The sequence below is a fragment of the Felis catus genome, chromosome C1 (assembly GCF_018350175.1).
Source record: "Felis catus isolate Fca126 chromosome C1, F.catus_Fca126_mat1.0, whole genome shotgun sequence".
Lineage (NCBI taxonomy): Eukaryota > Metazoa > Chordata > Mammalia > Carnivora > Felidae > Felis > Felis catus.
In genome coordinates this window covers 158,418,863-158,442,522 of record NC_058375.1, presented here as the reverse complement: position 1 = coordinate 158,442,522, position 23,660 = coordinate 158,418,863, and the positions used below count along the sequence as shown (strand labels likewise).

The 23,660-nt window shown below is 34.0% G+C and overlaps 2 protein-coding genes across 7 annotated transcripts in view; one reads left to right on the top strand and one right to left on the bottom strand.

Annotated features, from left to right (window-relative positions):
• Window positions 1–8,899, top strand: part of CFAP210 (cilia and flagella associated protein 210) — a 32,388-nt gene extending 23,489 nt beyond the window's left edge. Inside the window, exons 7-9 of the mRNA XM_011285329.4 lie at window positions 1,393–1,585; window positions 2,803–2,967; window positions 8,453–8,899. Coding sequence (XP_011283631.2) covers window positions 1,393–1,585; window positions 2,803–2,967; window positions 8,453–8,791 — 697 coding nt within the window. The 3' untranslated portion in view covers window positions 8,792–8,899. The remainder of the gene's footprint in view (window positions 1–1,392; window positions 1,586–2,802; window positions 2,968–8,452) is intronic.
• Window positions 8,900–10,770: 1,871 nt separating this feature from the next.
• Window positions 10,771–23,660, bottom strand: part of PPIG (peptidylprolyl isomerase G) — a 45,061-nt gene continuing 32,171 nt past the window's right edge. For all 6 annotated transcript variants that reach the window (XM_006935342.5, XM_045033917.1, XM_045033916.1 and 3 more), the window contains 5 exons: window positions 21,965–22,178; window positions 20,780–20,947; window positions 19,274–19,361; window positions 16,668–16,804; window positions 10,771–16,479 (listed from right to left, as the gene is read on the bottom strand). In XM_006935342.5, coding sequence (XP_006935404.3) covers window positions 15,369–16,479; window positions 16,668–16,804; window positions 19,274–19,361; window positions 20,780–20,947; window positions 21,965–22,178 — 1,718 coding nt within the window. In that variant the 3' untranslated portion in view covers window positions 10,771–15,368. The remainder of the gene's footprint in view (window positions 16,480–16,667; window positions 16,805–19,273; window positions 19,362–20,779; window positions 20,948–21,964; window positions 22,179–23,660) is intronic.

Genomic DNA, 23,660 nt, shown 5'->3' with positions numbered 1-23,660 from the left:
ACCTGTTTAGGTAACCTGTTTAGGTTGCTTTCTTTTTCCTCATTGTGTGATATGGCACTATTTTAACTACTTACTTGGTTTACTCTCCGTCTACCCCAGCTATAATGAAAGTTCTATGAAAGCAGAGATTTTTAAGGTTTTTTAAACTATTATGTCCCCAGCACCTGGAATAGAGTCTGGAGTATAGTAGGCAATCAATAAAAGTGTTTAGAATATTGTTTTTGAAAGCCTAGATGAAGTGTCACTTTTTCCATGAAACCTTTTTTTCTCATCTGCCTATATCACTTTCTACCTCTCTCATGGCACGTATCACCCTTTGCCTTGTATAGTTATTTGCCTAAATGTCTTTTCTCCACTTTAGATTATAATTTCCTTGGGATATGCACTGTGTTCTTTCTTACCATTTCTCCCACATTTCTTTGCAAACTCATGCAATTATTTAGTAAATCTGTCATATCTAAATTTAAAAGTATTTTTCACCCAATCTTATATGAAAATACCCCTATTCCTTTAACAAATACCTAGTTATTGTTGAATGTGTCAGGCACCATGCTTGGCTCTGAATTACAAGACTTACCTCGTCTCTGACCTCAGGAATCTCCTAGTATGAAAGGAGCGTTGTTTATCTTCATATGAATAGATGAAGTCAATAAGGTGCTATGAATAAATTGTAAACAGGATATAGTAATAGGATGGATTTCTTCAAGAGTTTGATAATTCTTACTAGTTATTTTTGAGATTTCATTTAAAGAAATGTTGGGGTGCCTGGGTGGCTCAGTCGGTTGGGCGTCCAACTTAGGCTCAGGTCATGATCTCACAGTCCATGAGTTTGAGCCCCGCGTCGGGCTGTGTGCTGTCAGCTCAGAGCCTGGATCCTGCTTCAGATTCTGTATCTCCCTCTCTCCCTGCCCCTCCTCCACTCACACTCTGTCTTTCTCTATCAAAAAATGAGTAAATGTTAAAAAAAATTTTTTTAAATAAAGAAATGCCTTTGATTTATTTTATAACCTAAGCCTCCAGTGTTCAAGTAAGAAGGGTGTCTGATACTTTTGAAAAAATTTTCATTGTGGGAATTTTAACATTTTATTTCCTGGACACACACACACATGCACACACACAAGATATTACATACATTCCTCCCTTTGGATTTTTAAAATACCTTTTCTAAAATATTTTTATTCTTAAAAAAATAATAAAATAAAATAAACTTTATTCTAAAAATAAAGTATTAAAATTAGTTTCCACTTAAAATAATTAGTACATATAAAGAGAAATGGGGCTCCATTTAGTCTTGTAAAAGACTATAAAATATATGATTTCTAATAAAATTATATTGGCTTCAAAACAAATCTACTCATGAAGATTTAACAAGTGCTGGTTATTTTGTTATAGGCTAATGGAAGAAAGGAGAGAAAGAATAAATAACTTCCTGAGTGAACTAATGAAAGAAAAACTTGACAATGAAGATTTGATTATTGCTAGAGATACTGCAGAAGTTGAGGCTGAACGGGAAAAAAGAGAAAGAGAAAAATATGAAAAAAACAAGGCAGAATTAAAAGCGATTGAAGAATATAGAGCTGTTGTGGTAAGCGATTAAATTATAACAAATGAAAATAAAAAACAACAACAACAAATGTAAGCCCTTTCCATTGTAGCTTCCACTCCCTCTGCCTCTCTGACAAAACTAGCAAAGATTTGGAAAACAATGTATGAATTACCTGCCTATATTCTTTTTTTTTTCCCAACGTTTTATTTATTTATTTATTTATTTATTTTTTATTTTTGGGACAGAGAGAGACAGAGCATGAACGGGGGAGGGGCAGAGAGAGAGGGAGACACAGAATCGGAAACAGGCTCCAGGCTCTGAGCCATCAGCCCAGAGCCCGACGCGGGGCTCGAACTCACGGACCGCGAGATCGTGACCTGGCTGAAGTCGGACGCTTAACCGACTGCGCCACCCAGGCGCCCGACCTGCCTATATTCTTGAAATCAAACTATGTTTACTTGCTAGCAGAATATCACGATAATCAATTACAAATAAGATATTGATACAAAGATAGATGCTTCTGTTTCAGAACCATCTGAAATGCAAAAATTGTTATTCACTTAATGTACATTTGAATGTTTTTAAGACAAACCAAGTAAAAATCACTCTATTGCATTTCTGTATTTGATCTTTCAGATAATCCTTATCTCCTACAAAATTGACTGTCATAACATTTCATTTGGATAGTTTATAGACATTGTAGCAATTAATTTTTTACCTACAAATATTCCTTTACCTTGAGAAGCTCTTGCCATCTGTTTCTGTATTTTATTTTTTTAAACCACCAATGTTACTCAAGTTTTTGGTGTTTCCTGTTATTGGGGAAATAGAAGAAAACTGGCCTTGTGGGAACCAGCCCAGGTGCATGTAAATTTTCCACTCTTGCGTTGCTCCTGGCTGGCTTTCTGCTTGGAGCTTTCTTTTTTTTTTTTTCTTTTTTTTTTTTTAAACTTGAATTGTATTTTTTTTTTTTAATTTTTTTTTCAACGTTTATTTATTTTTGGGACACAGAGAGACAGAGCATGAACGGGGGAGGGGCAGAGAGAGGGGCACAGAGAGGCTCCGAGCCATCAGCCCAGAGCCTGACACGGGGCTCGAACTCACGGACCGCGAGATCGTGACCTGGCTGAAGTCGGACGCTTAACCGACTGCGCCACCCAGGCGCCCCTCTGCTTGGAGCTTTCTAACTCTGTGCTTTATTAGAGAGAACTGGTTGATAAAAACTTTTTTTTTTCCCTTTACCTTTTAACATCTAGATGAAAAATAAAGAGGAAGAAGAAAGGCAGAGAAAACTAGAGGCTAAAAAACAATTGCTGGCTATCATGAAAGCAGATCAGATTTTCCAGGAGCATGAAAAGGAGAAAAAACGCAAAGCTGATAAGGAACATCAAAAAGTTCGAGATGCTCATATTCAGCAAATGGTAATTATTCTTAAATGTTTATACTTATCTTAGCAATAAATATGTAATGTAGAGTTCATGCTAGTTTTCTGTTTCCCAGGTGGTTTATTTTATCAAATAAGATCAGGTGATCATTATGATTATGACACAATAAAATATATAAAAAATGTGAAGAGTTAGTTTCTGTTTTTATCTGTACTGAAGTTCCCATACTAAGTTTATGTCTTTTGCACAAATATTTTTCTTCAGTGTCTATTGTGCTTTAGTAAATATTAAAGAAAATGCAAATGCATATGGCAGGTCATAATGCTTATCTTCTTTTAGTTTTTCCCCTCTTTATAACTGTAACCCAGAGATTATGTTGACTGAGATCTCATAGATTTCAGAGTTGGGGTGAATAGGGGTACCAGAGATTTTAGAATATGTGCAGAGGACCTGGCATCCAATCATTTATGACTTAAACTGTTTTCCAAAATGGCTATACCATTTTCCATTCCTACCAGCAACATATGCGAGGATAAGTTGTTCCACATCCTCATCAACACTTAGTATCATTATCCTTTAATTTTAACTACTTGTAGTGTAGTGATATCTCATGGTTTTGTTTTGCATTTCCCTAGTGACTAAGATTTTGAAGGTCTTTATACATCCTTCATAGCCTTTTGTGTGCCTTCTTTTGTGAAGTGTCTATTAAATCTTTTGTGTATTATTCAATTGGGTTTTCTTTTTTTGTTTTTCTTTAAAGTTTACTTATTTTTGAGAGAGAGTGAGAGCCCGAGCAAGGGAGGGGCAGAGAGAGAGGGAGAGGGAATCCTAAGCAGACCCAGCACTGTCAGTACAGAGCCTGATGTGGGGCTCAAACTCACAAACTGTGAGATCATGACCCGAGTCAAAACCAAGAGTCAGACGTTTAACCGACTGAGCCACCCAGGTGCCCCTGGATTGTTTGTTTTCTTATCATTGGGTTTTAACATTTTTTTAATATGGTAGAATATACATAAAATTTGCTATTTTATCCATTTTTCAGTGTATAGTTCAGGGCCATCAAGTGCATTTACTATCATCATTATCCATCTCCATAACTTTTTCATCATTCTATGCTGAAACTCTATACCATTAAACAGTAACTTTTCATTCCCCCTTCCTCCCAGTCCCTGGTAACCACTATTCTACTTTCTGTCTCTATGAGTTTGAATATTCCAGGTACCTCATATTAGTGGAATCATGCAATATTTGCCCTTTTGTATCTGTATTATTTTACTTAGCATAATGCCTTCAAGATTCATCCATGGATAATATTCCATTGTATGTACATTTTCTTTAAACATACATCCATCAGTGGACATTTAGGTTGTATCCATCTTTTGGCTATTGTGTATAATGCTTCTGTGGTATACAAATACCTGTTGAGTCCTGCTTTTAATTATTTTGTCTATATACACAGAAATAGAATTCCTGGATCATATGATAATTCTAGGTTTAACTTTTTAAAGAACCACCATTCTGTTTTCTATAAAGCTGAACAATTTAACAATTCCCACCATCAATATTCAAGGGTTCTAATTTCTCCAATTCTCAACATTTGTTGTGTTCTAGGTTTGTTGGTTTTGTTGTTGTTTATAATAGCCATTGAAATAGGTTTGAAGTGGTATTTCACTTGTGGTTCTCATTTGCATTTCCCTAATGATTAGTGATGTTGAGCATCTTTTCATGTTTATTGGCCAGTTCTATTCAGCATAGATGGGTTAGCAATAAACCATTTCAGTTTATGTATTTATGGAAATAACTTTGTTTTCATTTCATTGGGTATAAAATTACTGGATATCATTTTCCCCCAGCTCTTTGAATATATTGTTCCAATGTCTTCTGGCCTTCATTGTTTATAATTAGAAATCTACCATTAATCATATTGTTGGTCCCCTAAATGTGATATATCATTTTTCTCTTGCTGGTTTCAAAATTTTCTCTTTATTTTTGGCTTTCAGCAGATTGACATTTTGATAGTCAACCAATAATGTGGGTGGAGTTCAGTTCAGTTATGTTAAGCCAGTAATGCTGTTACTCCTGCCATATTAAGTTGTGTATGGGTTGAGGATGTTATTTCTAAGAACAGCAAATTCACAGTTTCCCCTGGCTTTTAATCTTTGCTAAGCTCACTGGGGTCTCCTGTGTGAATGTGTAGTTTACCAATTAGTCAAGGATTTTCATAGAGTTTATTATTTCAGTCCTTCTCTACCCATCTCACTTCCAGAAACTCATCCTTAAATTTCTAGCTGCTTTGCTACTCAACCCAAATGAAATCTGCCATCATTGTCCAGCAAACCTGCAAGTTTTCACCACCTGAGCTGAAGAGATAGCAATGGCCCCCAGACAAGAATGCCATAAACTTGCGATTCTTACCTGATTTAGTAGCAGTTTTTCATGAAAACACATTTGTCAAGTAGTTGCCTATACATTGTCACTTAACAGTGCTCTGAAATGGGGATTTTAATAATTTTTAATAAGTTTGTTTTTTGTGGAGGTGAAATGGCTAACTTCCTCATGTAGCCATTGCCAGAAGTAGGATCTGCCCAATTATTTTGAAGCAAATCCCAGATATCATTTCATCAACATACATTTCAGTATGTATCTCTAAAACTCAGGGACTCTATAAATTTACACAATCATAATTTCATTATCATGTCTAAATCAATTAATATTCAGTGTTTAAATTTCCTTCAAATTGTCTCATATTTTTTAGTTTGTTGGTTTTGTTTAATTTTTTTTTAAGTATGCTCCACACCCCACGTGAGGTTTAAATTCACAACCCTGAGATCAAGAGTCGCATGCTCTACCAACTGAGCCAGACAGGCGCCCCTTAGTTTGTTGTTTTAATCAGGATCAAATAAGGTCTCTATATTCTATGTGGTTGATATGTCTTTTAAGTCTCTTTTATCTAACACTCCTCCTCCACCCCTATCCTCTCTTTTTTGTCTTAAGTTCTGCCTTTTTGTCTTTATTGTGTTTGTCTTGCAATTTATTAGTTGGGGCGTTTTACTAGTTGACAGAGTTTCTTGTCTTTTGGAATTACTACAGTCTGGATTTTTATGGTTGAATCCCTGTGATGTAGTTTATTATGTTCCCTGCATTTCAGATACAATTTAGTTTGGGTCAGATTCAGGTTCAAATCTTTTGGTGAAAATTCTTAGGTGGTGTTAATTCCATCAGAAGGCTCTTAATGACTGTTGTCATTTTCTGTGACATGAACAGCCTTTGATGATCATTGCTTGATCTCTTAGTTCATGAGGTGGCAAGACATTGATATTCTCTCATTTCTTCTTGTATGCTCAAGTCATCAAAGAACTTTTCAGGATCAACAATTTGGCATCCCTCAGGTACATTTTTTAAAGAGAGGATAAATGCTTGATAATTTCCCTTTATTTTCCAGTATTCAAAATAATTAGTTCTCTAGCATCCTCTAAAGATGCTTATTACTTTAGCCCCATCTGTTATAATTTTTAGGATTGTAAAACAATATTTTTGAAGTTTCTTTATAAATCTATTTATGCTTAATGCATATCAAAATTGAGGCATCAATCTTATGATCCATTATGGTAATCCTTCACTTCCATTGTCACTTCCTTTCTGTACTTCCTTAATGTCTTTCTACAAATTGCTGCCAAACGAACATATCCTAATTTCCCTGCAAGTTCCCAAATTATAGCATTTTACCTTTTATGAGAGTGTTTTTGTGCTTTTGTTTCTTAATCTTTTTGAACATCATTTTCTGCCTTTTCAAACTTTTGATATTGTATATTGTATCACCAATTCAACAAATAGCACATAAAGCCTTTTTTTTAAACATAGAAGACTTCATTTCGAATCGTAGGACTAATAAAAATTTGGTATTTCATATTGTTATGGTTGCTCTATTTCCTTATAAATTTCATTTTATGGTGGATATCACATTTGAGCTACTATTTTATACTGAAGTGTTGGTTACTGATTTAGAAAAATATTTTCATGAATATTAAATATATTTATAAGTAGACAAAAATCACAAAACGTTTGACAAGCTCAGCATTTCTTAAAATGCTAAGACAAAAAGTTTTCAGACTTCATTAAAATATAAACAGTGAGGGGCGCCTGGGTGGCTCAGTCGGTTAAGCGTCCGACTTCAGCTCAGGTCACGATCTCGCGGTGCATGGGTTCGAGCCCCGCGTCGGGCTCTGGGCTGATGGCTCAGAGCCTGGAGCCTGCTTCTGATTATGTGTCTCCCTCTCTCTCTGCCCCTCCCCCGTTCATGCTCTCTCTCTGTCTCAAAAATAAACGTTAAAAAAAATTTTTTTTTTTTAAATATAAAGTGAAAGGAACAATGCTTTTGCAAATATGAGTTGAAAGAAAAAAAATTGAGATGTTGATAAATTGACTTTTGGTAAATTGCTGAGAGTACTTACTCCACCCAGTTCCAGATCAATCAACCCTACATTGATAAATGCCACTCATTGCAGCTTCAAATTCCTGGGAAAAGAACATGTAATTGTTTTAATTTAGTTCAGATATTCACTGCTGATTTAATCTTATGTGGCTGGATTACATGGTATATCGGACTGATTTAGGACAGTGGGTTTGAGGGAGTTCCTTCAGAATAGTGGATGGGGGGGTGGGTAAGGGAGGAGGAGTGGCTGGCTGGCTCTGTTGGAAGAACATGTGACTCTTGATCTCAGGGCTGTGAGTTTGAGCCCTATGTTGCGTGTAGAGATTATTAAAAAAAAAAAAAATAGTGGATAGGTCAGGGACAGTGATTGGTAGGTCTTCTACACCTGCGAAAGTACATTTTCTAAACGGTAGAAACAGCATTCTAACCTCAGTTGATTTTTACCTAACGCTCATGCTTTTAACTATTTTGCTATATTATTTGCTTAAAGATATGGTATTGCATAAGGCTATTTTCACTGAGCCACTACTTTGAGCATACTACTGTGAGAAGCATGGGAGTTTCTGAAATAAATTATAGAGTATATACCAGTGCCCCCTGAACAACACAGGTTTGCACTGTGGGGGTCCACTTATACATGGATTTTTTTCAGTAAATACATGATTTTTTTTTTGAGATGTGCTACCATTTGAAAAAACTTGCAGATGAACCACATAGAAATTTTTTTAAAAATTAAGAAAAAGGAAAAAAAATTAAAAAATAAAAAAAATAAAAATTAAGAAAAAAGTATTAAGAATGCAGCATTGAATACATATATGCATATGACGTGTTGACTTTATATTATCAGTTAGGCTTCTGATCAACAGTAAGTTATTAGTAAAATTTGGGGGAGTCAAATTTATACACGAATTCTTCACTGTGCCAGGAGTTGGTGTCCCTAACCCCCATGTTGTTCAAAGTCAAGTGTAGTTGTGAAGTCAGAACTTGTCATGTATCAATGAATTTAGAAAAAAGTATATATACAACTTCAAATGCTATGTTTATTTAGAAAATTGCACCAATATGAAATTGCATTTTCTTTCTTTATAGGCCAAAAATAAATTTAATGCAAAGCAAGAAAAACAAGCAGAATTAGAGTATTGCAGACTTACTGAAGCTCTTATGGCTGAAAAGGAGAAGGAATTTCAGGATTATGCCAGAGAAGTAATTGAACTTGAGTCGGAATCAAATAAATATATTTATCCTCTTGTAAAAGCTGTACAGGAAGGACATGGAGGTGGCCATGGACCTGTTTTTGTGGACAGAGGTGGAATAAGACCCAGTTATCAGGCAAATGATGTCACTGGAGTCCAGCTCCCTTTTTGTAACTCTCAGGGACCAAAATATAATTTTCAAAAGTCTAAGGGAAGGCTAGGTTTTACATGGTAGAAAAAGGTTTATTTTTGATTGAGAATATTAAGGTGTAACTAATATGAGCTACAAACAAATGAATTTTATGCTTATGATTTGTTAATAAAGCTGCTCATCTAAGTGCAATTATGTCTAATTGATTAACTACCAAAGTTTAATCCAAATCCCTTTGATAATACACATAACATGTGTAATTTTAGCCTTTAAAAAATATGTACTCAGGGGCATTAAGTATATTCATAATATTGTGTAATCATTACCATTATCTAGTTCCAGGACAATTATTTCATTGCTCCAACTTCAAAATCTATACGTAAGCAGTCACTTCCCATTCCCTCTGCTTCTCCCTAGCTTCTGGCAACCACTGATCTGGTTGGTCTCTATGGATTTGCCTATTTTGGGGTATTTTATATAAATGGAATCACATTGTGGCCTTTTGTGTCCAGCCTATTTCATTTAGCTATTTTCAGGTTTTGTCCATGTTGTACCATTATCAGTACTTTGTTCCTTTTTTATAATTGAATTATATTCCATTGGAAATATTTTTCTCTTCAGAAATTTATGTATTTATGCTTCAATACATAATTCTTCGTTTCAAAAAACACTACAATTATTACTAACACCATGATTATGGAGTTTGATTTCTTTGTGGCTTATTTTATAGAGTATCTTGCTAGACATGTGCAAATTACTGTTTTCAAGTTACCTGACATAATTCTTCTGTAAGTAGTATTAACTACTTATGAGCAGTATTAACATATTATGAGCAATTTGATACACAGGTGACTGTGAGGATGATGGCATCCAATCTGACTGGAAGTCTTGAATTGTAGAATAAGTTTCACACATCCCATCGGTAACTGCTTGAGTGAAATACAAATGATTTTCCTTTTTCACATGGATACTAAATTAGTATTTCTTTTGGCCTAGGGTTGCCACCACGTTAAAATTACCCAGATGCTAAGGCCCAATGAACTAATAGTCTGGAAACCTCTGCCATGTATCTTTTTCTTTAAATTCCGTATTAGAGAGTACTGTACATTATTTAGGGGTGATTATTAGTTTTGGATGAAACTCTCTTCACATTATAAAACAGAGAACATGTTTCTACAAAATGGTTAATTTCATAAGTGTTTTATAATCAACTTAGTTGAGTGAAGAACACAGAACACCAAAGACATTACTAGTTTTTTCCCTTACATATACAGTTTTACTTTTTTTTAATTTTTTTAAACATTTATTTATTTTTGAGAGAGGGAGAGACAGAGCATGAATGGGGGAGGGCCAGAGAGAGAGGGAGACACAGAATCCGAAGCAGGCTCCAGGCTCTGAGCCGTCAGCCCAGAGCCCGACGCGGGGCTCGAACTCACGGACCTCGAGATCATGACCTGAGCTGAAGTCGGACGCTCAACCGACTGAGCCACGCAGGCACCCCGATTGTTTTACTTTCAATTGGGCTGGGCTTTCTACTAGAGTTAAGCACATTAAAAACAAAAGCGCTATGCAAACTTTTAAAATTAATCACAAAACAACTAAGTGAAAATAATCGAGTTGTAAAGCACTCCAAGCAGTGGAAACACAACTGTTATAACCTGCCAATTTGATAAATTCATAGCTAGGGGAGCCTGGGTGGCTCAGTTAAGCATCCAACTCTTGATTTCCGCTCAGGTCATGATCTCAAGGTTTGTGGGATTGAGCCCTGCATTGGTCTTTGCACTGACAGCATGGAGCCTGCTTGGGATTCTTTCTCACCCTCTCTCTCTGCCCCTCCCACACTCATATTCTCTCTCTCTCTCTCTCTCTCAAAATAAATAAACTTAAAAAAAAAAAGAAAAAGAAATCCATAGCTAAAATGTGGGGCTAAGAAATTTGGGTATGGGGGTAGGAGGTATAAAAACTATGAATCCATGCTTAAAAATAAAAAGGAAATACAGTATTAGGTTGGGAAATATGTTTAAGAAGGAAACCTAGAGAGCAATGAAAATAGGAAAAGCAAATTGATACTAAAAGTATTTTAATACACAATTAATTTACACAGTCCATATGAAGCACTCACATTTTTACATATTCTCCTGGCTAAATAAAGCATTTAAAAACACTCCAGAATTTGAGAATTTAATATCACCTGTTAACACATACAAACCACTGAATGGTCAGAACATTTTTATCTAACCATATATATTTTCAGTGACTTTCAAGTTGGTGCATTTTCCCTAAATATATCTAATTTAAATAAAAATGAAACTAAACAAGAAACCAAAAACTAGACAATTTGTTTTACGAGTCAATTAACATCTATATGGCTTTACAATGTTAAGTGTTATATTAAAACTGGCAGGCACAGGATATAATACAGTGTTCCCAATGCTGAGAAATTTGGAGGAATTAAAAAGCAAATGGTAGCATTCCAGTAGATAGTAATACAAATTTCAAATCTAACCTTAAGTTTGCTGAGGCAAAAGACACATTGCAATCTGAAGCATTATGATTGAACATTTACACTAGAATTTATCTCCAAACCTTCTGGAAGTCATCACTGCTGATTAAATTCTTAAAGAAGTTCAGTATTGTTAAACTCTTTGCTCAGTTTTTCCTAATACAAATTCTATATCCCCATGGGTAAAATAAAAGTATTTTTTAGTTGATTTATCTTCATTATTTACTTTTAATAAAAATAAAGGTTGAATAACTAATACAACAGTAATTTTAAAAATACAAAACAAACTGTTATAGTTTATTTAATACAATGTTTAACTATAAAAGTTGATAGTTTCAGAGTTTAAATTCTGTAAAATGCAGTTTGCAGAAAACAGTTTTAACAGTTACTAGACTAATGATAAGAGAAGCAGCATTTTGAAACTAATTATACAATGTGACAACAGCTTTATTCCTAAATTTCATTAAAAAAATATACATCACAGTGACTTCTGAGCTAGGAAAAGAAGTGCATTAACTTCATTTAAGTTTTTCCCTTCCACAAAGAGAGCAGCCACAACTTTTAACATCTCCACATACAAATACCCAATTCGTTTATCAATCCTTCAAAGTACTAGAAACACACAAAAGAGAAACAAAATATACAGCATAGGCTTTTGGTAACACAGGAATTTGCTTTAAAAAAAAAAAAAGCAGAAACACAAATTAATCCCACCACTTCCTCCTACACCTAAAAACAACACCCCTCAACAACTCCCTTCTCCAACCCTGCTGATTTTTAATTTATGTGATTTTTCAGTATTTACATCTTGTGTCACACCACAGGCCAGAATTTGCATTTGTCTGAATCCTTTCAAAGCAGTTGGGAAACCCACTATGGGCAGGTGTCAGCCAATGCAGTACTTCCTGGAGTTTATTACTTTTTAAAACAAGTATTTGTAACAAAACATATCTTTTCACAATAAGGTTATAAATCTACAATCCTTGGAGAGTTTATTCAACTGTAAATGTATGAATACTAAATTGAATAATTACAGTACACATGACCAAAAGGAGACAGAAAAATACCCATTTTATGTTTCCTTATAACAACCAACTGTATATGGTATATATTTAAAGTACCTTCCAGTGAAGGTAAAGGGAACAAGTTTCTGTAGAAATTTACTATAAAAGGTTCAAAGTGTGATGAAAAAACCCTGCCACCTGGAGTAAAGCACAATGAGCTACTAAAAAAATTAAAAAAGAAAAAAAGAAAAAAAACTTGTTCCATATACCAACTTGAAAACAAATCAGAATTGTCCATTAATATCACTACTCAAAATACTGGAAACCCAATGTGTTCCTGTCCATAATATTAAGAAATATTTACTTTTCAGTTTAATATCTTTCACTGGGTACAAGAATCAAAGGCCATTCAGCAAAGCCAATATGAATCAGTATCACACTTGTGCAAAGACAGATTTAGCAAATTTTTTGAAATTTCTGTGAAGGCTTTAAGAAATTCTATTAGAACGTACAATACTCTATGAACTCATTAACTGTAGAGTAATTTAAAAATATTTTAATGCAACCCAGTAGATTCTTTACATTAACATTAATCTCTCTGTAGTGTCAATTTCTGTGGCAAATGGTTAACCCAAAATAGAATGATATAATCATAAAAACAATTCTCAGATATCGCCAAACAATAAAATAAACCAATTAAATATCCTTAGCGAATATGAAGTTAAAGATAGTTGGAGGTAAATCATAAGCTCAGACATAACTATAAAATCAATCTGACAGGAAAGAAAGAGCCGGCTTTCAGGAAGGAGTATCTTCAAAGTAAAAGCTAAAGGTGCCACAACTATTAAAAATGTAATGAAAGGACTGTTTGAGCTATGTGCTATTCAGATGCAAAGGCAGACTTGAGGTACAGTTAATGCTGTTTAATTATTTTCTAAATATTTTTTATATCCGGAAAATAAAATCTGATTGTCATCTCTCATCTCAATTTCTTTACCGTATCTATTCTACTGTAAAAACAGTTTTTAAATGTCTATCGATCTTAGCACAGAGTTGCTCTTTTGATAATCAGAACAGGAGAATATTACTTTCAGAAATTTGAATTCTTCCCCTTATGGTTACTGGTCTGTAATTTTTAGTAGATAAAGCTCTGGAATCAGACATTAAGTATTTTTACTTAGCATGGGTTTATTGTTGTTATTAGAAATCCTTTCTTAAATAGCACCACCTTTCTTGAAGCTCAAATAGTTTATAACAAATTTTAAAAATGCAACTTACTGAATTTTAAGATAACTAGTTTAAAATATGTAACAGATTATATAGCTTGGAACTCAAGATTAAATCATCCCTAGCTAAGGTAGGGTTTGTGGTCTAAGTCTCTAAGGAATCAATCACCCCAGATTATCATAAATATCTATTACCATTATCATCAGGAAAATAAATTTAAAAGCACTCCACTGTGGAAATTTGCTTCAAGATAGTCCAAACAATTTTATAATCATTACCTACTATTCTTTATACAAACAGCTACCACAATGCCAAATGTGTCATTACTGTATTAATCAATATGGAAAGTATTATGTTAAGCACTGTTTTGCTCAGTACAAACAGCACTGAGTTAGTTACTGGGTTTTCCAAGAAGCTACCTTGGTTAAGAGGTGACACTACATTGACAAATATTAAAGTACAAAACACTCTAAAGGCTACTATTAATTGGAATTCTGAAATTTCTTCTCAAATGAGGCAGGTTTTGTGTTTGCTGGATGTTCAATATTTTATTTAGAAGAGAAAATACAGGAAAAAAGGCCACACATCACAAAAATAGCAATATACAACACACAAAAATTCTAAATGGACTTTGGGTATCTTTATTGTTTAACTCTGTAAGCTATCAAATTTTGCAACTTTCTACTCTACTCTATGTGGCAATGTTACACATGCCAAGCTAAAATAATGTTAACAATAATGGTATAAAGCCATCTGAATAGAAAGAAACCAGAGTCATAAACATGCTATACCCTATTGTGATACATATATAGAAAAGATGCATTTTCTTGCCATTTGAAACTCACAGCTATGAGATTTAGAGAAGCCAGCTCAAGTTAAAAAAAAAACAAAACCAAAACAACAACCATGCAGAGCTATCACTCAACTCTATATAGATCAGTGGCCAAAAGAGAAATCTTGGAAGTTAATATGTCAATACTAACAATTTTTAGAATCTGTCTAACTTAAAAGACCTGCACAAGTGGTATATTTTAGTGATTAAAGTATCCTCATTTTAGAGAAGGGTAATGATAATAAAAATAAAAGTGTTCCCCAAAGCAAAAGTTTCATCTCTTCAGATCAAAAGCAACATACAACTGAGAATTACAATCTCATCTTCTAAGGTAAGTTCTTGTCAAATGCTGTATAACAGCAAGTCAAACTCAATCAGTACATCAACTGAAAAAAAGTACTCAACTATTTTTGTAGACAGTTCAGTAAAACAAAACTTGGTAGGAAAAATATTAGTATGAATCAAGCTATGAATGAAATTAAAAAGAACATAGGAAGTGCAATATAAATATTTTAAAGCACAAATCACTAAAAAATCCAAAGTGATGACTTAAGATCTCAAGTTATTAGGATCCTACTTTTCTGTGTAATTAAAAGCTGTTGTGCTGCTGCAAGCCTCTATTACAAATGCAGTCAGAAAATCTACACAAGATTTCTTCTATCTAGTGGCTTCTAAAGTTACTTTAAACATGAGAAACACAAGCTTATGTAACAATGTATTCCAACAATCAGTTACCCTTGTTTTGAACTGGCTGATCACACAAAAACTGGGATGTAGAAAAGCGTATTTGCTGTTATTGGCTGATTGTTGCAACACAAAAATGCATACATGAAATAGTTAAACACAGCACACAGTATTACACCAAAATGTTTTTCTCATTTCAAGTTTATTAAAACTTTAGCAGTACAAATTATCCAGGTTGCAGATTATCAAAAGATCAACTCAATAAAGTCCACATTAAAAAAAAAAAAAAAAAAAAGACAAACATAAAACCCAAAAACAATGAAAAGAGGGAAACAACATAAAGGAGATTCATCAGCAAGTCTTTAAAACTTAAAATTTGAGACAGAATGGAAATAAGTTTACACAACTCACTCATCCACTTTTATCTTCATCTGTTCCAGGGCTTGATTCATGATCAAATTTTTTATTTTTATCATGTATGTGGTCATTTTCTTGACTCTTTGATTTTTGGTTTTCTTTTTCCACTGAGGACCTGGTCTTCTCATCCTCCTTATTTTTCAATGTGGAGAACTTTAATTCATTGTCCTGACTACTGTGTTTTATTTTTGAGAATGGACTTTGATCTCTATCAGCCTTTTTTTCCCTATTATTATTTGAGCTATTATGATCACGACTTTTAGAGTACATTCTCTTCTCACCCTCAGAATTTTCTTTTCTGTGTGAACTTTTACTTTCTTGGTTTCTATATTTTTCTTTGTTTCTGCTTTGACTTTCTTCTCTCTCTGAACTTCGTGAATCTCTCCTCCGCCTCCTCCTATCTTTACTTCTCGATCTTCCTGGTGTTGCTCTTCTCTCTCGGCTTCGGGACCTTCCTCTTCTCCTGTACTCTTGCTCCCTGTATCTATGGTACTCCTTGCTCCTGCTGCGATCTCGGTCATGGCTTCTAGATCGCACTCTTCTGCTCCTGTCCCTACTTCTGCTTCGGTCTCTTGTTCTACTATTGTAACTGTGTTTGCCTTTAGTGACATCACGTTCTCTACTCCTAGACTGTGCACGTCTATCTTTTTCCTTACTTTTATTATGATCATGCTCATTACTTTTTGATTCTAACTGTTTAGATTTCTCTTTACTTCTACTTCTTTCCTGATCTTTTCCTTTAGAATCACACTTTTCTTTTTCTTTAACAATCTCATGATCCCTTTCTTTACTCCTTGACCTCATCCTCTTTTCTTCATGTCTATTATGCTTTGTGTCTCTTTCTTTACTCTTTGATTTCTCTTTGCTCTTACTCCTACTTTTAGATTTGGCCCGTTTCTTCACTTTGTTTTTATTATATTTATCATCTTTTTCTGAATTTCTTCTGATGTCTCTCTCCTTACTGTTAGATTTATGGTCTTTAACTTTCTTTTCCTTTTCATTTTTTCTGTTTGGACTCTCAGACACATGCCTGTGATCAGTTATTTTTTTCTCTTTTACTCTAACTGGGCTTCTTTGATTTTCTTTTAGTTCATTTAATTCACTCCTAAAAATGAGAAAAAAAGTTTTTTGGAAGTTTTATTAGAAAAGAGATGGTGTCCATTATTAGCTAAAATGGTATTCTATTTTCCTTTAAATATTCAGAAATAAATGAAATGGCTATAAGTAAAACTTTATGCATAAGAGTAAAAAAATATTTGTCACTACGTTTGAAATAATATAGTTAAATCTTACTTATCCCCTTTGATCCATCTTTCACCACTTGATACCCTCATTCTTTGTGCTCTCTGCATCTCTTGCCTCCAATGTGGAGGAGTCTCACTACGTCTGAAACGATCCCTTGATCTGGATCTAGAAGGAGTTCGGTAACGCTTAAGAAAATAAAAAGGGAAAAAAATTAACATATAAAAATATAAAAGCACTGCAATAATATCTGAAGTATATACATTTCTAGGTTCAAGTAAAATGTCTGGTATTTCTTATACCCTCTATAATAACTAAAATTTCCTAATTTTCAGGTATGAAACCAGTGAGGTGAAAATACTTTAAACAGACACTCATACTGTAAATTCCCAATAAAAAGCATTAGCCACACAAACTCTAGCCACTTATGTCCTCTCTGTAGAACTGTCCTATTTAAGTGATACTACTATCAAGTAGTACCCTTACAAGTAGAACCCTTACAAGTTGCCAAGTTCCAATTTGGAAATATATATTCTTGATGTGTCAAAGTAAACATTTCCCCTATTATGAGAAAAACTGAGTATATGCATTGATGTTCATTTATTCTACCAATATTGACTCAGCTCTTAGAATGGCCAACTGCTCTACCATGTATTGAGGAAACTTTAGTGAGCCAAGACATATCTGGATTTTGGTCTTTTAGAAGTTGTATTCTACAAGGCTAGGAAACCCACAGACAGATATACAATCACAGATACTAATAAGCATAAATGCAGCTATAATTAGAATCAGTGTAAAAGAAGTACAAGGTGCTCATAGAATATGTAATAGAGAGATCTGGCTTAGTACAGGGAAAGTTAAATATAACTTAAAAAGCTGAAAACTAACATGTATGAGGTATGAGAAGTTACAAAGGCAAGGGTAATGAAAAGGAAGTAACAGTGAGAATGGATGGGTAAGGAAGAACATGTGAAGCATGAAAAATATGATATTTGAAGGTTCTGAGACAGGAAAAATAGCATTTGTTAGAAATGGTCACAAGATAGATCAGTATGGCTAAAGATAAAAACTGTAAGGGAAAGTAGTACTCGAGAGCACTGATAAGGTAAGCAAGGGCTAGATTTTGTGAGGTCTCATAGGCCATGGTAAAAATTGTAGATTTACCCTGAGATCAATGGCAAAGGAGTGATATAATCAGATTTTCATTTTTAAATGACTATTCTGGATGCTGTTTAGATAAAGAATTGTTATCAGTGATTCTCCAAATGTGATCTAGGGATCCCAAGACTCAGGGGATCTGTGAAGTCAAAACTATTTTCATCAGTGAATCATGTTACTTGCCTTTTTCACTTTTGTTCTTTCATTATCGTACAGGGGAGTTTTTCAGACTACCCGACATTTTAGTATCTTTGCTTTCATTGCTAATGGAATGTGTGCTTATACATTTCTACATTTTTAATAGTTCTTGGTTTTAATTTCTAAAACAGTAAATATAGATAGATATAATCCACATTACAAAATCTTTGGGTCCAAGACCCTAAGACAAAAAAGCTTGGGAGCTGCCATGAGAACAGTTAGAAGGCCACTTACAGTTCAGAGAATATACAAAGGTAAACTAAATTAAGGTGTGGGAGTAGAGCTTGAGAGAAACAGATGGATTTCAAAGTATTGAGAAGGTTGAACTGACAGGATTTGGTGATGGACAGCAGAGAAATGAAATCATTCTTGGGCTTTAAGTAACTACACAGGAGGTGGTATCTGTCAGCCGGAACACGAACCTAAAGGAGAATTACGCCTAAAGAGGAACTGTTTATGCTCAGGATTATATATGCAGAGTTTGAGGTGTTTGTGAGGCAACTAGCCAGCTGTCAGATAAACCCTGGTACCAGAAGAGCAAATGAGAATTATCAATATATGGTAGCCACTGAAGCCATGAGAGCGATGAGACCACCAAGGAGCAGGTGCACAACGAAAAGAGTTGGAACCCACGATACTACACTATGAAAGGCTAGCTATTGAAGTATGAACTGGCATTGGAAATTCAAAACAGACTGGCCAGAAACAGAAAGAAAATACGATGGAAGCAAAGGGCAAGAGTATTACAAGGAGGGAGATTAAGTAAGACAAAGACTGAAAGGACTCGCTGGATTTTGTGACATGTAGCTGACCATATAGCAAGTGCTATTTTCAACAGAATAGTAGAAGACAAACTGAAACAGTTTAGGAAGCAGGAAATGAGTAGGAAGTGAAGAAATAATAAACCAAGTATAGCTCGGTTTCTAAAAAGTTTTGAAAGCACAAGATATTTAAATTGATAGGGAGGATCCAGTAAAGAGAAAGAGAATGAGATATAAGAACCAGGTTAATTTTTATGAATTTTTAACAAGATTAGCAATACAGTGGTCAGGAAGTAACATGGGGGCACAAAACACTGACTTCATTTTACACTGTGTACATGTAAAATCTATTAATATCCCATGCATTTTCAGTTTAGAAATACCAATATAAAGAAGTTACTATAAAAAGAGAATATATAATTGAATATCCATATCTACTCTAAATTTTAGTTACTTATGTACAAAACAATATTTAAGAAACATTCGAAAATTATGATAAATGCCAATATTATCAAGATTTTTGGGAAAAGAATCACCTACCCTTGGTCCTCTTCCTTTAATTTTCCTGCCAGACCTAGTAACTAAAAGTCGCCTCTGGTATGAAGCAGGCTGGGAGTTAGGTGGATTACTAGAAGGAAGCAAGGGAAAAATTAAAACATACAATTTTATAAAAATGAATCTAGAAAATTTGGCTTTATGGATCTAAACTAATTTAAAAACTTAACAATCAGTAGTTCTCAACCAGGAATGTTATCAATTCCTAGTAGGTATCTGGAAAAGTATGGGAGCATTTTTCAACTGTCAATGACTAGAGAGTGCTACTGGTACTTAGAGCCACGAGTCAGGAATGCTAAAGTCTTATAGTGCACGAGGATGAAGAACTAACTATTCTGCCCGCAAATGCCAGCTGTGTGCTGAGAAACACTGCTATATAACCATTTTTAAGATGAAATAAACTTGACAGTGTTAAGGAAAATCAACACAAGAGTTCATATAGCTCAGCATTGGTTGGATGCCACTGAGAGAACAATTTTAAAACTATCTTATTCCAAAGTAGCTTATAATCCCTTAAGCATTAAGCACTGTTAAAAGAACTACAGAGAAGAGTAATTAATGAGAAGTAAGCAGACACAAGCTGATGTGAATTAACAAAACGTTTACACCATGGTTTAGTACCAAAGTTTACATCAAAAAGGGAAAACTGTTTTCAAAAAATAATGAGTTAATACTTAATTAGCATAAACAATACACATATAAGTTATGTTTTGAAAAGTTGATTGTAAAGTAGTTCAAACATTTTCTCAGCAATATTTATTTCCTTAAAAATATTCTTTCTTAACACTTGAGGAAAAATTAACTCAATCCAATCCATCAAAATTACCTCAAGTTTCACACAACTAAAACTTTTTTTTTACACTAAGACTTATTTTTATATTTTTACTCTAGTGTGAAAGTATAGGGGAGATACTCTGAATTTTATTACTTTTATAACAACAAATTTCTAGTCATAAATAAGAAAAAGGTCTCAATCTTTTTTCTGTTTTTGTACATAATTATTAAAATGATTTATAAAGAATCAAAAAGCCTACTAATACTAATTACATGAATTTATGGAGAAAAATCTTCGAAGAAGTTCTATATGGTATCAATTTTCATTACTAGAATACTATAAATTAGACATGGAAAACAGCCTTTTTGCCCTATTAAAGGTTCTTACTTTTTTAAAAGTAAAGTTTAATATATTCAAATAACACCGTAAGCTTGTTTTAAATAGAATTGGTTTGAAGTGGAATTGGTACACATCTTTTTGGTATCTGCACTGCTTACTTTTTAAAAAGTAACTTTTTACTCAAAATCTGTTTGAATTAAGTTAATCTTATCAGCTATGTAGTTATTAGCAAAAAGGACCTTTGTTAGCATTATCCTATTAAAAATATTTCAATGTTGGGACAAGGTCACCAATTAAATCTTGTTTAAAGTAAGATTTAAAAAAAGTTCGATTATGAAGAGTGCAGGGCACTCTATAAGATATACACATTCACATACCACTCTCTCTCTCTCTCCCTTTCTCTGTTTTTCCTTTCTTTTTCATCCGCTTTAGGGGGACTTTTTCTCATTAGGAATCGATTTTCAGGTATAGGAGGGATCTCTTCTGGACGGACAGTAGACTGCGGTTGTGCTTCAAGATTTTCAGTCTCACTTTCGCTAGATGCGCTTAACAGAAAACACACAAAACAAATTCCATTTGGTTATTATGCACTTATCCCAAATTTCCAACTGTTGGGATTTCTTTCCTTTTTAAGAAGTCACAATACATATGCCATCCTGCCCCCAACTGCAAAGATTCAATTACAAAGGGAAAAATCCTCCTTCATTCCTCTCATAAACCAACCCAAAACCCAAACCAACTGTTTCCATTATCACATTCTCAGAAAGTATTTTCCAATAAAATGGTTCTAAAATACGGAACTCCATTGGCACTGTACTCTGATAAATTTGAAAGTTAAAAATGTAGGTAAAGAAATTAATTGCTTTAAAAGCAAAAGACATATTAAGACATGTTTTAGTACAAACATATATTATTTCAGACAAAACAGAAAAGAAAGTAAATGCACTGACATTATTTGCTTTTACTCTTGTGCTATCATAGCAACAAAAGAAATAAAGGACTAAAAAAGCAAGACAGATTGTTACAAACAATAAAGACAATAATCACCGGTGTCCTGCAATTCTCACTAATCCTCTATTCCTCCTATAAAACATAAACCTATGAACCCAAAAGATCATTTCACTAAGTTCAGAGAAACAACTGAATTGAATGGTTTTACTGAAAATGGAAATGAATGTACCTAAATTTAATCTATAGACTATAGAATCAAAATGGTCTTACACTTGGGGCACGTGCGTGGCTCAGTCGGCTAAGCGTCCAAACTTTAGCTCAGGTCATGATCTTGCAGCTCATGGGTTCAAGCTCTACGTTGGGCTCTGTGCTGACAGCTCAGAGCCTCCTTCGGATTCTTGTCTCCCTCTCTCTCTGACCCTCCCCTGCTTGCTCTCTCTCTCTCTCAAAAGTAATAAATATTTTTAAAGAATGGTCTTCTACTTCATGGTATGGAGTATTTCTCACTATTTTCATATTGCCAAATAATCGATCCAAAATCCCAATAGATTTACTTACAAACAGAAGGGAATAAGAATGTAAAGCCTGTATTATAAAAGTAAAGTTAAAACCTTTTCTTGCTTTTCTTTCGCTTCTTCTTTTCTTTCTTGTGTTTTCGGGAATTTTTCCTATGTTTCTTTTTTCTTTTTTTTGATTTCTCTTCAGAAGCACTTTCTGAATCAGAAGAATCAGAAGAGGACTGAGAATCACTTGAGCTATCTGAGTCACTAGATGAGGAGGAGGATGATGATGATGACTTATGTCTTTTCTTTTCTTCTTTCTTAGCTTTAATAAAAAACAAAAAGGTTTTTGGTCAACACTTTTTAGACAGAAATTTAGATTTGCTGCAGATCCTCACTAAGTCCAGTACTTAACACTTAGCTCATCCAGCTATCTGAACTGAGGGGTACAGGAAAGGAGTCAAGATTTAGGGTTAGAATACAGGTCTCTGGATTCACAGATCAAAGTTGATCTACTACACTAAGGAACTGGAAAAATAACAGGTAGGTCTAAAACACTAATTTTAGGAAACATCTGAAGGATTGTTTCTAAAAAGCATAGAATTATTTAAGAGTCCAAGATTCTAATCTTCTTGTGGTTTTTTACTTTTTATCTTATTACCAAGATTAGAGGTAGAACTGTAGAAGAGAAATAACACATACAAAAAAATATTCCACACGAATGTGGAAAATAAGAAACATGACTCCGCTGACATTGGCTGGTTTCAATGCCTGAGCATTCCTCTAATGATTAAGAAATTTAGCTTAGTTGAAGAGCAGACTTAGCATAGAGGGCAGTCATTTACCAATGGTTAATAACTAGGATTTGGTGTCTCTACAAAAAGTAATTTCAAATTGAAATTTTATTTTAATTGAAATGGATTCCCAAACTCAACGCTTTAAAGACTAGGCACCTTAACATAAATAAGTGAAGTTAACCAGGTGTGCTACAACAAGAACTGGGTAAATATAAGACAAACCAAATAGAGTTTGACTCCTCTAAAGGTATTCTAATTCAAACCACGGTGGACTTAAAGTGAAATCAGGCCAAAGATGGGACAACATCAGTATATGGAGAACTATAATAAACTGGAACACATCAAACATATTAGAATCCATCAGTTCATATTGGTAAATAAAATATAAAGCATTTACTTGTTTTTCCTTATATAAACTGTGCCACAGGCTAAACAAACAGTAGATGCTCTTTATCACAAGTTTTCCAAAGAATAAATGAAGCAGGAATTTGCCTCTAACTACAAAGTTATATGAAATGGATAAAAAAAACATTACATAACAAAGATGCAATCAGTATAATCCATTGTGTGCAATAATGGGAAACACTACAGGATAAATGACCTAGCTTGTACAACAAAAAATCTCAAGGAAACATAAAGGAGATGGTAGAGGGAATCTATTAAAAACAAAATTAAAAGAATCTTACAACCCCCATATCTGAACCTTACTTGGATTCAAACTCAAATATTAAAAAAAAATAACATTAATGAAATAATTAGAAATTTGAACAGTCAGGAATATTTAGAAATATAGATAGGTGTATGTGTGTATGTGTATACCTATGACCACAATTTTTTTAAAGAATAATTTTATGGATCAAATAATGAAAAAATTATTGATTAAATGTTATGCCTAGAATTTGCTTTAAAGTACCAAAGGGAGGGGCTCGTGGGTGGCTCAGTCAGTTAAGCACACAACTTCAGCTCAGGTCATGATCTCGCGGTCTGTGGGTTCAAGCCTTGCGTCAGGT